At 41.7% G+C, this 15,573-nt stretch overlaps 1 protein-coding gene and 1 long non-coding RNA gene across 6 annotated transcripts in view; one reads left to right on the plus strand and one right to left on the minus strand.

Annotated features, from left to right (window-relative positions):
* Positions 1-15,573, minus strand: part of TTC39C (tetratricopeptide repeat domain 39C) — a 100,895-nt gene that overhangs the window by 32,846 nt on the left and 52,476 nt on the right. For 3 of the 5 annotated variants that reach the window (XM_060121909.1, XM_060121910.1, XM_060121911.1), the window contains 2 exons: positions 6,315-6,669; positions 4,298-4,466 (listed from right to left, as the gene is read on the minus strand). In XM_060121909.1, coding sequence (XP_059977892.1) covers positions 4,298-4,466; positions 6,315-6,669 — 524 coding nt within the window. Of the gene's footprint in view, positions 1-4,297; positions 4,467-4,563; positions 4,677-6,314; positions 6,670-14,849; positions 14,875-15,573 lie in introns of those variants that run through there. The other 2 variants (XM_060121912.1, XM_060121913.1) reach the window with 2 other exon arrangements.
* On the plus strand, positions 3,779-10,739 carry LOC132504460 (uncharacterized). Its single transcript, XR_009534893.1, has 2 exons — positions 3,779-4,489; positions 10,224-10,739. It is a non-coding gene; the product is annotated as an uncharacterized LOC132504460 (long non-coding RNA).

Genomic DNA, 15,573 nt, shown 5'->3' on the forward strand with positions numbered 1-15,573 from the left:
GTCTTGTGCTGGGCCCACTTCTGCTCCTGAGAAGCAAATGTGTGGTTTTTTGATGTCATCATGCAGGATATTCAGAAAGTATGGGCCCAAGCTAGGAAGACAGTCTCAAAGTAAGAGTTCCCAAAGTGCATAAAGTAACTTCATTAGAATATGTCCATCAACTGTCATTCATTCAAATATTTGAGCGTTTAGAGACAGATAAGTAGATTAATATTAAAAATTAGTTTTATGACCAGTCACACCATACAAAGTATGTATATGAAACTATGTATACACACAAAACCAAGCATGTGTATCTGTATATTATATACTAAATAGACTGTTAAAGCGGGAGGAGAGGGGAGTTGTGCAAATCTGTATTGTTTAGAGAAAAAAGAGGAGAGGATTAGTTTATTAAAATGTAGACTTGTCCCTAATATCTTTAAATAATCAAGAAAAATACTCATTAATCACTTGTACGTTAATAGACTACCACTACTACCACTACTGTAGGTTTAATGGGATGGAAATAAATATAAATTCAAAATTATAATTATCATTCATATTTTAAAATGGAGGTTGCTATATAACCCTTGGGTCAACTTCCTAACATCTGTGTGCATTATGGAAATTCAGGGAAAAGTAAACATGGGTACGGGACAGTAGCTATAGCCCCTCTAGCTACACACACGCATCTTACCCATCACAAGCCTAGCTCTACTGACAACTCTCAACACCAAAACAAGTTCTTTCTCCTAAAAAGAGAGCAAATTTGGTAACACTACTTCCCAGGCTTAAGCACTCAGTAAGAATAACAACCACCATCACACCACTACTTGGATAGCGTTTATCACATGCTAAGTACTGTGTGAACCCATTTATTCCTCACAGCAACATGCTAAGTCACATGGGAAAAGTCAACAGGACAGGTAAGGAGGGTAAGACAAGAGGGTGGAGAGGGCCAGAGGTGGGGGTACTTCAGACACGCAGTGGGGAGAAGCAAAGGTGGTAAAGAAAGAAAACTCTTCCTGCAGTCTGGCCAAGACTCCCGAAGAGCAGAGAAGCTTGGTGTCCTGAGATGCACAAGGACCCCGTGTACCACCGACGGCATAGAACTTCACTGCTATGTCAAGTCAGGCCACAACACCGGGGAATAATGAAGACACGGCCACAAGGGTTATGCAAGTGGCAGGACAGGGGTGGACGTGTTAAAGACCACCCTCCCCTACGGATTCCAAACTGTCCCAAACAATGAAGGGCAAAGTATGTAAAAAGCTGTTGATGACACTGAAAGAGAAAGTGGGCACCTGCACATGATTCGAAAATAACAAGGCAAGTGAACACTAACCAGCCCGTGTTGAGCTAGTCACCCTGTATGAGGGCAAGCTTACATGAAAGCAGCTGTGCAAATAACTTCTTCAGTGACTCAGAATCTAAAAAGTTAAGTCCGTGTCATATGATGCACCTGTCAAAATTAGAGCCCCAGACCATGTTCCCTGGAGCCTGTCCATAAAAAGGTCTCAAGGCGCCCTCTCTCTAACCTAAATGCTCACTGAAAAGGAAAAAGGTTTTCTGTAAACAAATTCATCAACGAAGCCCTGTGTGTTTTCATAAACTGAGTTGGGAGCTTAGAGGCCTTACAAAAAGCCTCTGAAGACCCATGTCACAGCCTCTCTGAGCAATTCTTCATCAGCAAATGAAGGATGCCACCAGCTGACACCTTCCTACATGCTCACCTGGGAAGACGAACGAAATGCCACTGTCCAGGCACCGTAATATCTCAAGTTAGCCCTAAAATTCTGTTATCCTCTAAGACTTTGGGAAGAGCCAAACAGAAACAACTGTCACACTTCACTTGACCCTCAGGCCACAGCTCACCAGTCAAGAGCAGTAACAGGTCTTTCAGTCTTTTTTTCTTAAAACCAAGTATCAGTCGGGTAAGCAAACTGCCCCATGACAAAGGAGTTCTAACGACCACCACCGGCACTCAGATTCCAACCACCACCGGCACTCAGATGCCCACGACCACCAGCGCTCAGATTCCAACCACCACCAGCACTCAGATTCCAACGATCCACCATGAAAGAGACTGACCGTCTGCTGAGAGCGATCATGGTCACTGTGTACCTCCCCAAACCGTGCTTATAAGAATCCTCTGATGGTGCTGTGGCTTCCTCATTTCTAGAATCATCCCAACGACAATGAATGACCGCTCACTGTTAGCATTCACTCCGTCCCTAATAGGGATGACTTGTACAAACTAAAATCATGCCACATTGAGTTTCTGGAGAACAAATAAGTTATTAATTTTGCTAAAAGTTAAACATTTTAAAAAAATATTTGTTTGTTTATTTATTTGGCTGCACCGGGTCTTAGTTGTGGTCTGCAGGATCTTTAGTTGCAGCATGCGGACTTCTTAGTTGTGGCATGCATGCGGGATCTAGTTCCTAGACCAGGGATCGAATCTGGGCCTGCTGCATTGGAAGCGTGGAGGCTTAGCCACTGGACCATTAGGGAAGTCCCAGCATTTTTGTTTTAAAATAAAACATTAATGAAAATGGGAAGCATAATGAAATATAAATCCTGACTTTTACATTTCTATTTAACAGTTTCAAAACCCAATTTAGAGCATTCATTGATCAAGGGAGTGAGGGGAGAGACGTCTAGTACGTGCCTGATGCTCTGGCCTCATTGCTGTGTTGTACACAACTGTAAACGTCAGGCTCTCACCCCCACTAGGCAAACCTCCTTTGAACACTAAACCTAGTATCTTCGAGTTCAGAGTTATTCAGAATGTCAATTGCTTAAAGGAAAGGCATTACACATCTAAGAAAGCATTTACCCTGCACCCAACTTTCATTTCAGAAAAGGTCACTCAAGTGAGAAGGCTGAGCCAATTAAAATGTTCCTTTTACGGGGTTATTTCCTCCTGCACAAACCCAAGGGAGTAGAGAAACCTGAAGAGCTTGAACATGCTTCCCTACATGCAGGACCGTAACCCTGAGCTTGAAAGAAAAACACACTAACAGCAGACTGGATTGCACAAGAGACTGATCTACGTTTTTAAGAGAGCAAAAAAAAAAAGAGCAATGTCACTGAAGGTACGTGGGCCTGAATGCCAAGAAAAACAGTCTCAAAGTAATGAGAAGAAAAATGACTTGGACATGGGCTTAAATAAGTCAGATCCTGGAGAGCTTTCTGTGCTGTGTTTCAGCTGTAAATTATTAGTACAATCTTTAAAATACAATTTCCATAAATAAAGGGAAGGCGTCCTCAGATTTAAGAAGGCACTCCATGAAGGAAAGAAAGTATTGGGGAAGTAATATACTCTCCACTGCCAACAAAAAATTAGTGAACGCATCACCTCCTGTGCTCATGAAAGCGTTCCTAGGCAAAAATCTTCCAAAGCACTTGTGGGTTTTTTCGATGGGTGTGCTGAGAATGCCTGGTTAACTGAGGGCAGAGGTTATTAAACCTCACATTGCTGCACTACTAGCTACTGGTGAGCCTGTGGGTGGTAGACCTCAGAACAGTCACCTTCTTTCACATGCACGATTAATTTCTTACAAAATTTTCGTTTTTCTTCAGATCCTCATGCCCTCAAGCAAGCAGACAAAAAAAGAAATGCAAAGAGAAGCAGAACCCCCTCAAAGGCCAGGGCGTACTGTTTTTCTGAAATGAGACAGCCTGGCCTCGCTTGCTGGGTGACCTCGGAGGTCACGTGAAGCCCGCTAAGATCCCTGTTTATCTTTCCTGTAAGATGCAAGGGGATGATTTTCTATCTCTGTCGCAGGCTTGCTCTGAGGATCAAGTGGGATGGTGTGTGTGAAACCTCTAGCACAGGACCTAGACACATGCATGAAAAAGTAATACCAGCTACTACTATTTCAAAGCCTTTGCTGTCCTTGACATTTCGGGCAATAACTTGTGTATAAATCAACTGTCAGCCAGGATGAACATTTGGAAACAGATTATTAGTAATTCCAGAGACGGAAAAACAACGTATCTCACGTTCTTTAACTAAGACGCTCCCAAGGGCTCCTGTGCCTTCAGCTCAGGTGGCAGCATCTCGTCTCATCAGCACCAAGGGACCCCGGCCCTGCTTCGCCCACAGCTGCAGAACAGAAGGTAACTGACTAACACCCCGGGTTCCTGGAAGAGGCTCCCACAGCAAGGATGCAACGCAAGGCACAGAAACAAGATGCTACTCGGCCCTATGACATTCGGGCTCCTTGTGATACTACCCCCCCACAAGTAAGAATTATAGATTCGATCAACAGAAGGCTTTATTTTTAAAAAGATGGGGAATGCACAGTACCTCTAATCGTTGTATGCGTCCCTTGAAAAACATAAAGAGGGAAGAATTTGGATAAGCAGCTTCTTTTTTGAGAAGAATTTCCTTCGCTTCATCCAGGCCTGCTTTGTTATCACTGCCATCCAGGGCAAAAAACGGGCGGACCACAGTATGATACCAGAGCAGCGCTAATCTAAAGGAAGAGGGAGAGAAACCGTGAGTGACAATGACTTTTCTTACCGTGTTTCCACTCTTTAAAAAAAATCAGTGTGTGCTCTTCCAATACACACCCCTTCCAAAAAGCTCACTAGGCAGTCTCTGAAGAAGTAAAATCAGTATCGCCCCCCATCTTACTTTTATCAGTATTTGGAAAGCCACAACTTTAGAGCACAACATATAAATCAGCGTACTCCCATCGGATAAGAGAATAAGGTCACAGAAGCAAGTAGCTCTTCTGAGGCTTCTAGATGGATTGCTGACGGTATCGTTTATGTAAATCTCTGAATTCTACACCTTACTCGTCAACGTGTAAATTAGAAACAGTAATTGGTTACCGTGAATTTACTATCCCCTTAAAATTAGTCTTTGCATTACTTTTTACAAAAGGAAAATGTTTTCGCTAGTGTTCACAAAAGTTAGAGTGTAAGCCTCAGACTGAATTTAAATATAGGAACCACAGGCAAAATTGTACAAAATTGGGTTAAAATAAGTGAAAGGACCGGATGAAGGGCCCTTTCTCTAGCCACTGAGGCTGTTCAATTTGAACACCAAACAAATAAGTAAGTTACTTAAAATTCTCCCACTTCAAACGTGTCCCTTTCAAAAAAAAAAAAAAAAAGCCACATTAAACTAAGTAACAAAATAGATTCCCTGGGATCGACTTTAACCAACTGACAAAAATGTTTAACCGACACAATATTTTTATGTAAAGGTATGCTTCCAGCATGTGCATAAATTTGGTCCTCTTCTGGAGATCAGACTAATTTACATTATTATTAATTGAATTCATTCCTTTCTCAGAAAATATTATTAAAAAAGACAAATTATCATAAGTTACAAATCTGTTAAGTCAAATTAATAAAGGACCATTGTGTCATATAATGAGTTTGTGGAGGCATGAATATTTTTGCAATAAAAAATTAATGACCTTTTTAATAGCTACCAGCTGATTAAGAGTTAACATCCAAATTCCTCAATACTGACATGAGCAGAAATACAGCACACTAAGGTTCTCTGTGATACCAAAATCTTTGGAAAAATTCTGGTAAGTGGTGTAATATCAAAGGACATCCAGTATTTGATAAAATTATTCTAACTGCAAATGGTAGTAGATATTTACCAGATTGAAAAAAAATCACATCATTTTTAACTGATGAGGAAATGGGTGAATCCTTGCTCTGGATGGTTATAATGGCTTCTTCACACTTTTTGTTTTAAATAATTATCATTTAAGTTTAGTCTGAACAACAATAACTCAGTTTAGTTGAACACCACAAACTCTCCAAGCCACATGTAAGAGACCAATGGACCAACCAGAATCATCAAGGAAAATTACCCAACATGAGGATATAAGAATAGAAATTTCAGAATCACAGAAGAGTCTTATGAAATGTATATCCCCTTAAGTCCAAAAATCAGGATTATCAATCTCAGTGACTGGTCAGAGTCACAAAAACTTTATAAATCATGATCATTCTGCATGTTTAAAATACAGGACTCAACAACAACAACAAATTTTTTAAATTTAAAAAGAAAAGAAAGAAAATGGTCAAGACGGACTTTCCACAAAAATAAATAAGTGAATAAATAAAAATAAAATACAGGACTCATGAGACTTAAGAACAGTGCTCTGGTCTCTAAAGTCAACTTATAAACACCACCAAAAACATGGTCCTTGGCATTGCACTAAAAGACAGAAAGGCATGGCAGCATGTCAACCAACCAAGCATTTTACCTGAAGTTTCCTATAAAGGTTTTGATTGTCGTTCACTTACTTTCAACACTATATTATCTACCAAAGCATTGCAATATAGCTACTCACGTAGCTAAAGGGGCCTTCATGTCCTTACTTTCGCTTGCATACATCAGTGAAGAAAGCCCCTGTAGGCGGTCTCCAGGAAAACCCAGCAGGTTGATGATTTTGAGCAGGTTTGGGGGCACCATGGATATGCAAAGGTGAAAAAGGCCATATCCAAAGCTCACAGCACCTTTCAGTCTGTTTAGAGACTCCTCAGACACCCCTTCAGCCACAATGTGATTATCATTTGCAGCGTCAGAAGTCAAGGGCTCTTCCGTTAGCTTCTTCTGATACAGCTCCTGGAGGGCATTGATGTCCAAATAGCATTTATTGTAAATCTTCCAGGCTTTCCTAAGGATCCACCCACCTTTTATATATGCTATAAAGAGAAGGGGAGAAAAGCATGAAAAAACAAGTATTCAAAATAATTTTCCTACATTAATGATAAAGATATTGAAGAATGACCTGAAAAAACAAAATTTTCAAAAACAATAAAAATTATTACCCATCATGAAACCTTCTGTTCTTCATATGGCTTAAATTCCTTATTTGTTGTCTGTTTCCCTTTACTAGTCTGGGATGACCACTTGGCAAGAACCATGTATTATTTTGTTCATTGTATCGAGCCCCTCACGCTGAGGTGAGGGCATAGCATCTAATATCTGCTACATGAATGAACGCAAGCATCCTCTGAATCGGACTTTTTTCCCACATATTCTGTGAAACCCTCTACCACATCCCTGAACTACCTGAACTATGGCGCTTTCCGGATAAAACTCTTAAATTTGCGTACCTTGTGCTTCATCCCTCCTCAAGAGTAACTTCTAAATCTAAATTTGCTGCTAAATTTATACCCAAGCACCAAGCATGGCGACTTGCCAAAAAATAAAACAAGCAAAACAGAACGATTAATAGTCATCGGGTGAACAAACGGCCAGTTTATTAACAAAAATGTCATTAGCGTTAAATACAAAAATGCAAAGAATCCCCAATGCACCTCTATTCAATGCCTATTCGTGGCTTAGCCGCACCTAGCGAGGCTGGGGGGCTTTATCTGGTGTGTATGACAATGGAGCTCCCCCACTGCCCAGCCTAGAGAGCTCCAGGGAAGGAGGGTGGCAAAGCAGAAGCTATTCACACCACAGGGTGAAAATCTGTTGTTTTTAAAGCCACTTCCCTTTATTTCTGTTAGGCCAATTTTCTTAACATAGCCACCTTGAGAATGTGTGCCACAAAGGCAAAGGGAGAGATAAACCTGGGATTTACCCTGCTCCACGCCCCACCGGCCCCTCTCAGGTCTGAGTCCTGCCTCACCCTCTCCTGCGAACATCTTTCCCTTCTGATGAGGAAGGGAAGTGGGGGCGTCGATAGACCTGTGCTTGTCTGAGTGAGTGCACCACCACCACATATCTGGGGAAAAGGTCCTCCACAGGGAGTTTTCTGTAAAATGGTTCTCTAGTAACTATAGAGGAGAACTTGGCACCATTACCAATAATGGTACTGATACTCTGACCTCAAAGCACAACAGAAGACAACAGGAACCGTGTACCAGGCTTCCAGGCCCTTTAGAACAGCAGGGAAAGAAGTGTTTTAATTTATTTTTGAATGACATAAAATATATAACATAAAATTTGATTTATAGAAGTCCAATCCCTGAATTGAAAGTGATCTAAGATTATACGGCATGTGCAGAAAAGAATTAACATAGCAGGCCTATTGCTCTCCTTTGAAAGGCCTGTTTACAAGGTTGGCCCTTGGCTGGTATCTGGGAACTTGGATTTGGGAGGGGTCCCATCATTCCCAGAACCGGTAAGATGGGCTCACTGTGCCTACAGTTTGCATGAACAATGTTTTATGTGGACACCTGCTTTCCTTCTGGAAGTCTGGGTATGCACCAGGCAGCGGGGTGCCTACGTGGTCAGTCCCCAGTAAAAACTACAGATGCTGAGTCACTAACCGGCTTCCCCAGTTGGTTACATTTCACAGGTGTCGTTATAATTCACTGCCAGGAGGATCGTGCGCATCCTATGGGGCTCTTCTGGGAGAGGACCCTGGGAAGCATGGGCCTGACTTTTCCTGGTCTTCGTCCCTGTGCCTCTTCCCTTTTCTAATTTTGCTTTGTGTCCTTTCACTGCCACAAATCATAGCCATGAGTATGACTATCTTCTGAGTCCTCCTAATCACTGGTCTTGGGGACCCCTGATCCATTAACTCAAGCTACTATCTTAATTAAAGTATCAATTTTCTGGCAAACGATGACCGTATCTCCTATGGGATCACAATTCAAAACACAACCATCCCACAAGTTCTGGATGATGAATGTCCTGTAGTCTAAGTGCACTGCAAAGATTGCTACATGACAGGATGAAGAAGTAAAATAAACCAGTCTACAAAAGCTTTGCTGGGGGGGGGGGCGGTACTATGTGTATAATTTATTGTTATAAAAGTAATACGTATCTGAAACAATTTATTTTTATTCAGTTCAATTTAACAAAAATATTTACTGTGCTAATATTACTTTTAGGCACTGTTCTAGGAGAATCAAAGAGAAATAAGACATAGATCCTGCCTTTAAGAGGCTCAGTGACTTTTTCCCTCCTAAATGGAAGTATTGTGGGAAAAAGAGAGGTTTGAGAAAACCTAACCTTGACACTTCTTTGTATGCTGGCGAAGTGTTTAGGTGAATCCAATACACCCACAGACAAGAAAGGTGACTCTCACTTATGATCCAAAAAGCCAAAGATTGAATAGAAAAACAGAAAAAGACCAAGAAAAAGGAAACTAAAATATATAGTCCTGAGAACACAAAAGCAATTGAATCTAACTGAAAAGAAATAATAATTGGCTACAGATAAAAAATGAAATAAAAAGAGGAAAAGTAAAATTGCAAAACCCTAAAAATGTCAATGAGCTACTAAGTTCCTATCACGTGCCGCCTAGGACTGTGCTTGGCGCCTGAGGGACACAAATGAACTATAAGACATACATCTCAGCCCTCCAAATGCCCAATAAAATTAGAAAATAAAAGTGAAAAAAATGTGTGTAACATAAGACTATATATGCACATGTTTATTTATATGGTCCACTGGGTCATACATAGAAAAACGAAAACAATGTTGAGATTATGAGTGAATTGCCCTTTCTTTATTTCCTTTTTGACAGTCAATTGTTTTCTATGTAATAAGCACATACATAAATTTAAAAGTGCAAAAGAAGTACTGCAGGATTTCAGTAGAAAACTTTACTCCCTCCTGTCCCCAAGCCTAACTGGAAAGCTAGAGGGAAAAAATTAACTCCATTTTATCCTTTATTTTCCAGGCTACTGTCACTTTACTGAGGACGCACTTAGGGAAATGCAGCATTCCAGGGGAGAGCAACAGGAACGTAAGTATGAAGGGACAGATGGAAAGCTGTTCAGAGGCAGAGTGAATCAGGGGACAAGCTGGGCCAAGGATGGGTGCAGGGATGATGCACGCAGTGGTACCCAGCTAAGGGAAGGACGCCTGCTCGGGAGAAGCAGGGGCTCCCTAAAATTGGAGTTAAAGGGACTAGTGTTAGGGAAACAAGCTGTAGTAATCCAGATCTCAGGTGAAGAGTTACAGAAAAGAGTGGCAGCAACGGAAGCAACTCAATTAACAAAAGGAAAAGAAAACCAACATGGTAAAAACCCATTTTTACAGAATAAAAATGAAATTAATTCAACATCTTTAATTTCTTGCCTAAGATAAGAGCTTAGATGTTAACATTTATTTTAAAAGCACATGTTCAAGTCTCCAGTAACAAGCTTTAAAGCCCTGAACTTGAGCCGGGTAAATAGAACTCAAAGTTTTGACTCATCGAAGATTAGAAACTGAGATGTGTACAAAGTTAGGACCTAGAGAGAAACAGATTTTGTTTTTACCACTTTTTAAGTTCAACTCTGCACTGAAACAGGTCCCAGGACTCGCCCGACTCCATGTCCCAAATGCGGTGACCGAAACATCTGAGCTCAGCCAGACTCCGACGGGAGGAGCAGAGGCTGTGTGAGGACCGGGTGGAGAAGCTGCGCTCCGGGCCCACAGCACCGCGGCCCCAGCGGGAGGGACGCTTAGTCAGCTGATGCCCAGCAACGCGGCCAGGAGCAGCCTCTGCCCAACAAGCAGAGAAAACAGTTGAACACAGGGCCCCTCAATCTGCACGGGCTTTCATAGGCTCCTCTGAAACGTCAGACATAAAACATTCAACCATCGTGCCTGCGTCCCCGGAGGGCTGCACAGAGAGCAGAAAACCACAGACCGACCGCCCTCCCCTGTCAGGGGCAGCCTCAACCAACCAGAGATGCAGGAGAGATGGGAAACCCTGTCCCCATAATGGGGGTGGGAGTCCTCCCCTAGAAAGGGCAAGAGTTGTCTGGAAAATGGAAATATCAAGTTACACTAAATGGATCCTGGAATAAATTTTGTAAATTTTTTTTTTTTTTTTTAGTAGGGATTGTGTCTGGTGAGAGGCCCTACCATAGCATTCTGTCTGTTTGCTTGTCCTGGATGAGGCTGGTTAGTCCTGTAATGGAAGGGAAGTTCAGCCTTGGCTTCCTTGTGACCCACATAACAGACTTCGGAAGGAAAAAAAAAGATGATTTAGTTTTCACTAGTGAGCCCACCTCCTCATTATTACTTTTACCCCCAGTCAACAGACTTCTGATAGACTCACTTCTCCAATCCCAACTATTCTTGGGGCTTCCTAGGGCTCAGTATCATGCATCTCATTCCTGAACGACATCACCCTTCCTCCATCCCTCTTTTTAATTCACATTTATATACCCACCATGTGTTAGGCAAAGGCAGCATATCAGGTGCCAGGGACACAGAGAAGACAACGGACTTCCATTCTCTATAACCCTGCTCAGGTTCAGGATTAGGGATCCTTGACCTTCCCAGCAGAGTTGAGGAATTGCTCATTCCTTGTGCAACCTCTCCGACTAACTTACATGTCTAATGTCTAGTGGTGGAAGTATCACTCTGAATGAGAATTTATTTAGTCCTCTTTCTCCCTCCCCCACTAAACTCTCAGTAGCCTCAGGGCAAGAGCTACATCTCATTCATCTCTAGACCATTAGCATCTATCACCTTCCAGAATCTGACACATAGTAAATTCTCAATAAATGTGGAGGAAAAAAAAAGACACAGTCCCTGCCCTCAAGAAGTTTCCCATCTGTTACTGTGGGCAGACATGTAAATACAGATGTGTACAGTTGTGTGACGACTGCTCTAACTGGCTATGGACAGGGTCCAAGCAGAGTAACAGAGGCTGTATGATGAAGTCAGTGAGGAAGGAGAACATGAAGGGAGTAGACCCAGGCTGCACCTGGGGAGGCACAAGAGAAAGACAAAAGGGGTTCCAAACCGAGAGGGCAGCGCACACCAAGGCCCGAGGCGGCAGGGCCTCAGAGACCTGCAGTCAGCCCTGCCGGGCTAGAGGCGGTGGCGGCGAGGTAGGGGGCAGGTTCTTCCATGCCACCCGAGGAAGGCATCTGCACTATTCCTCGTAGGCGATGTTGCAGTAACAGCTAAGTGTCTGAAGTACAGGTGTAACAAGGTTTAGAAAGAGCGCTCCAGGGGCATCGTAGAGAATGTGGTCTGGAGAAGCAACCCGGCCAACAGGAGGCTGTTCTACTCTCCCGGGGGCTCATTCCATAGGACGGAAGGCGCACGTGCGCACGGGGGCTGAGGGACAAGGCCCCGAGAGCCTCGGGTTTCTGGGCCATTGGGAGGCTGGTGGTTCATGTGACCAAATGAAGGTGAAGGGAAAACTGTGAGTGCTAGGAATTCAGATATGAAATAAGAAGCCCACAGCTCAGGTCCTGGTTCTGTCATCACTGTGTAAACCTGTTCAACCTCAAACAAATCATCCAGCCTCAACGGCCTCACCTGTGAAACAAGGAAAACCCAATCTCATTTGAGGAAAACTTACTGAGTGTATGTTATTGCCAAGAATAGTAAGACATGGGGCCGATCTTCAAGCCCAAAGGAAATATAGGAAACACAAACAAGGTGCCAAAAGCCATCAAGTCGGTTTAAAAATAAATACTTTTTGTTACTAAAGTAATTCACATGTGCTCACTGCAAACAACAACAACAAAGGCCTTTGGATAATAGAGTAAATTAAAAAGTAGTACAGGAGGGACTTCCCTGGTGGTCCAGTGGTAAAGAACCTGCCTTCCAATGCAGGGGACACGGGTTCGATCCCTGGTCCGGGAACTAAGATCCCACATGCCGCGGGGCAACTAAGACCTCAGGCCCCAACTACTGAGCTCGCGCACCTCAACAAGAGCCTGTGCGCCACAATTACTGAGCCCACCCACCCTGGAGCCTGCACACCACAACTAAAGAAGAGAAGAGGAACAAAAAACCCGCACGCCACAACGAAGAGCCCAAGCGTCACAGTGAAAGATCCCACATGCCTCAACCAAAAAGATCCCGTGTGCCGCAACTAAGACCCAACGCAGCCAAAAATAAATAAAATAAATAAGTAATAAATAAATCTTTAAAAAAATAGTATAGGAAAATAGAGAGAGAGGATGGGGTAATTCACTATAAAGAAATTCAAATGAGACAAAATACAGGAGCTCTTTCGAAAGTCAGAAGGACTAACAAATTCACACAGACTCACTCTTACCTGGAGCTCAGGTGAGTGTGTACCCACACCCACTTCTGGGCCACCTGATCAAGGGGTGGGGGAGGACCACCTACAACAAACATCTCCAAGGAGGGGTTGTTCCAAAACAATTATCCATCAACAAAGTTAAGAAACGGATCCCAACAAAGAGTAAATTTTTCATAGTTTTATAACCTAGAGGGTTTCTGAAAGGCAAATGAAGCACATTTTTAGTTATGTCTGTTTGTTTGAGACAAATACTGAGCTGTTCATAAAGCAAATGACCATTACATGTGTTTATTAGAACCTGAGGTTTTCATGTCTGTCAATTTCCTTTCACTATCAATATTACATTCAATAAATTATACGGCATCAGGAAGAACCAAGAGTGCTGTTAAAAATCTATGATATGTAAAGCAACTATACTCCAATAAAAATTACTAAAGTAGGGCTTCCCTGGTGGCGCAGTGGTTGAGGGTCCGCCTGCTGATGCAGGGGACGCGGGTTCGTGCTCTGGTCCGGGAGGATCCCGCATGCCGCGGAGCGGCTGGGCCCGTGAGCCATGGCCGCTGGGCCTGCGCGTCAAGAGCCTGTGCTCCGCAACGGGAGAGGCCACGGCAGTGAGAGGCCCGCGTACCGCAAAAAAAAAAATTACTAAAGTAAACAAAACACAAAAAAATCTACGATAAACAGGATTAAATAGCTGATTAATATCAACTTTTTAGGAGAACAGGAAAAGGTCACGAAGGTAATTTGTGAAGGAAATACAGTTTATGGGTAAAATATAAAATTAAGTTCAGCTTCACTAAAACAACAACAAAAAGCAAAGCAAAGAACATGGACATGAATGTCCAAGAGAAATTGGTTAAATAAATTATGGCACATTCACATGATAAATTAATGCTTTTAAAATTATATTTTGAAACTCTGAGCTATAGGAAAAATATGTGAATTATAACCTAAAAGGGAAAAGTAGGATACAAAACACCACAGATTCAATTTTTTAAAGAAAGAGAAAGATAAAAACAGAACATTGCAATAAAGAGTGATTTTCTCCAAGTAGTGAGATTAGAAATGACCTGCTTTTTCATTATTTTATATTTTCCGAATTTTCTAAAGCAATATTTAGTAATTTTACAATCAGAGTAATTTTAAAAATAAATAGTACCAACTGATGATTCTGAATTTCATGAGGGCAGGGACCATGGCCTGGATTTGCTCATGGAACACAGTGCTTAGCACTGTATATGCTCTATCATTTATTGAATGGACCCATGAATGAACATGTGAAGGACAGATTAATATAAAGTTTCCCCGATATCCTTTACCCTGATTCCCCAAACATTTTACTACATTTGATTTATCCTTTTCTCTCCACAGATATTTTCTTAATAGGTCCTTAGAAAAGTCCTTGAACCTCAGGAAAAAGTAGTCCAAGATCACAGAAAACACCAGAGCTCCTGTCTTGACCAAAGAGGTCCAGCTCTTCCCGCTACTCTTTTACATATACGTGAGTGTGGCACTCCAAATGGGGGATTTAAATCACTGTGTTATAGAAAATTCACATGAGCTTTGAGCCCTCAACCATATAAGTAAGATAGTTATTGGGAGAGTCCTGAGATGAGACTTAAAGAGAAAAAAAAATTGGATCAAAAGGAAAAGACCATAGTACAACCATAAAACACATTTTAAAAGAAGACAATTACAAAAAAAAAAAAAAGAGAAGATAATTACTAGGAAGTCCACATTTTGGAGGTCACAATAAAAGTTAATTCTACTTCTGACTTGAGCCAAAGAGAAGAAACAAAGAAACCTCAAGTATGAGATGGAGACAGAGAGAGACAAGAAAGAAAAAAAAGGGACAGGAAAATTGGCTGCCGGTAATCCAGAAAGCAAAGTGTATGTTATGACTTAGCAGGAACATACCCTTTTTCATCTCAGGTTTGGAAGAAAATGCTTTTCTCAGTGTGAATTTTAGTCAATTTCCTTTTTGAATTTTCACTCTTTCAAGTAAATCCTATCTACCAAAGAGGCAGGTTTCTGCCATCAGCATCAGAGACATAAAACCACATAAAAGGAAGAATTAGTGTCAAAGTGAACCTTACAGCGAGCTCTGAGAGCCTCATTTCCAGTCTATGCCACTCAAGATATTAAAGCTACAAAATCCTGGAAAACATCTGTCTTGGGCAAACTAAGTAAGAAATCAGTTTATATTCCTCATTAAGGGTTGTTAAAATGTAAGTCATTCAAGTACCTTAGCAAGTCTTTAGTACGCACTCAGGCCTTCAATAACAATTTTCTGAGTAACTTAAACTGGTTATATTTCACTTTAAAGGGTTATTATCACAACTTGATTCCCACAAGAAAAAAAAACCCATCAATCTATCAATCTAAGGCACTGGTAATATCTCTAAGTATGACAGACTATCTGGATACAAGAGGACGAAACAGATTTTGGAACTAAAACTTCTCTACTAAACACACATTAAGCACTTGTGGTTTTAATTTCTCAAGTAATAAATCAGGATCACGCCCCAAAGAGATGCTACATGTTTTCAAAGACTGAAATATGAGGCATTCTTAATAAATAATTAATTAATAAAAGGTATTACCAATTGTGTCCACTGGATAGCAAAAGCCATTAAAAACA

The sequence above is a fragment of the Lagenorhynchus albirostris genome, chromosome 14 (assembly GCF_949774975.1).
Source record: "Lagenorhynchus albirostris chromosome 14, mLagAlb1.1, whole genome shotgun sequence".
In the NCBI taxonomy this organism is placed as follows: Eukaryota; Metazoa; Chordata; class Mammalia; order Artiodactyla; family Delphinidae; genus Lagenorhynchus; species Lagenorhynchus albirostris.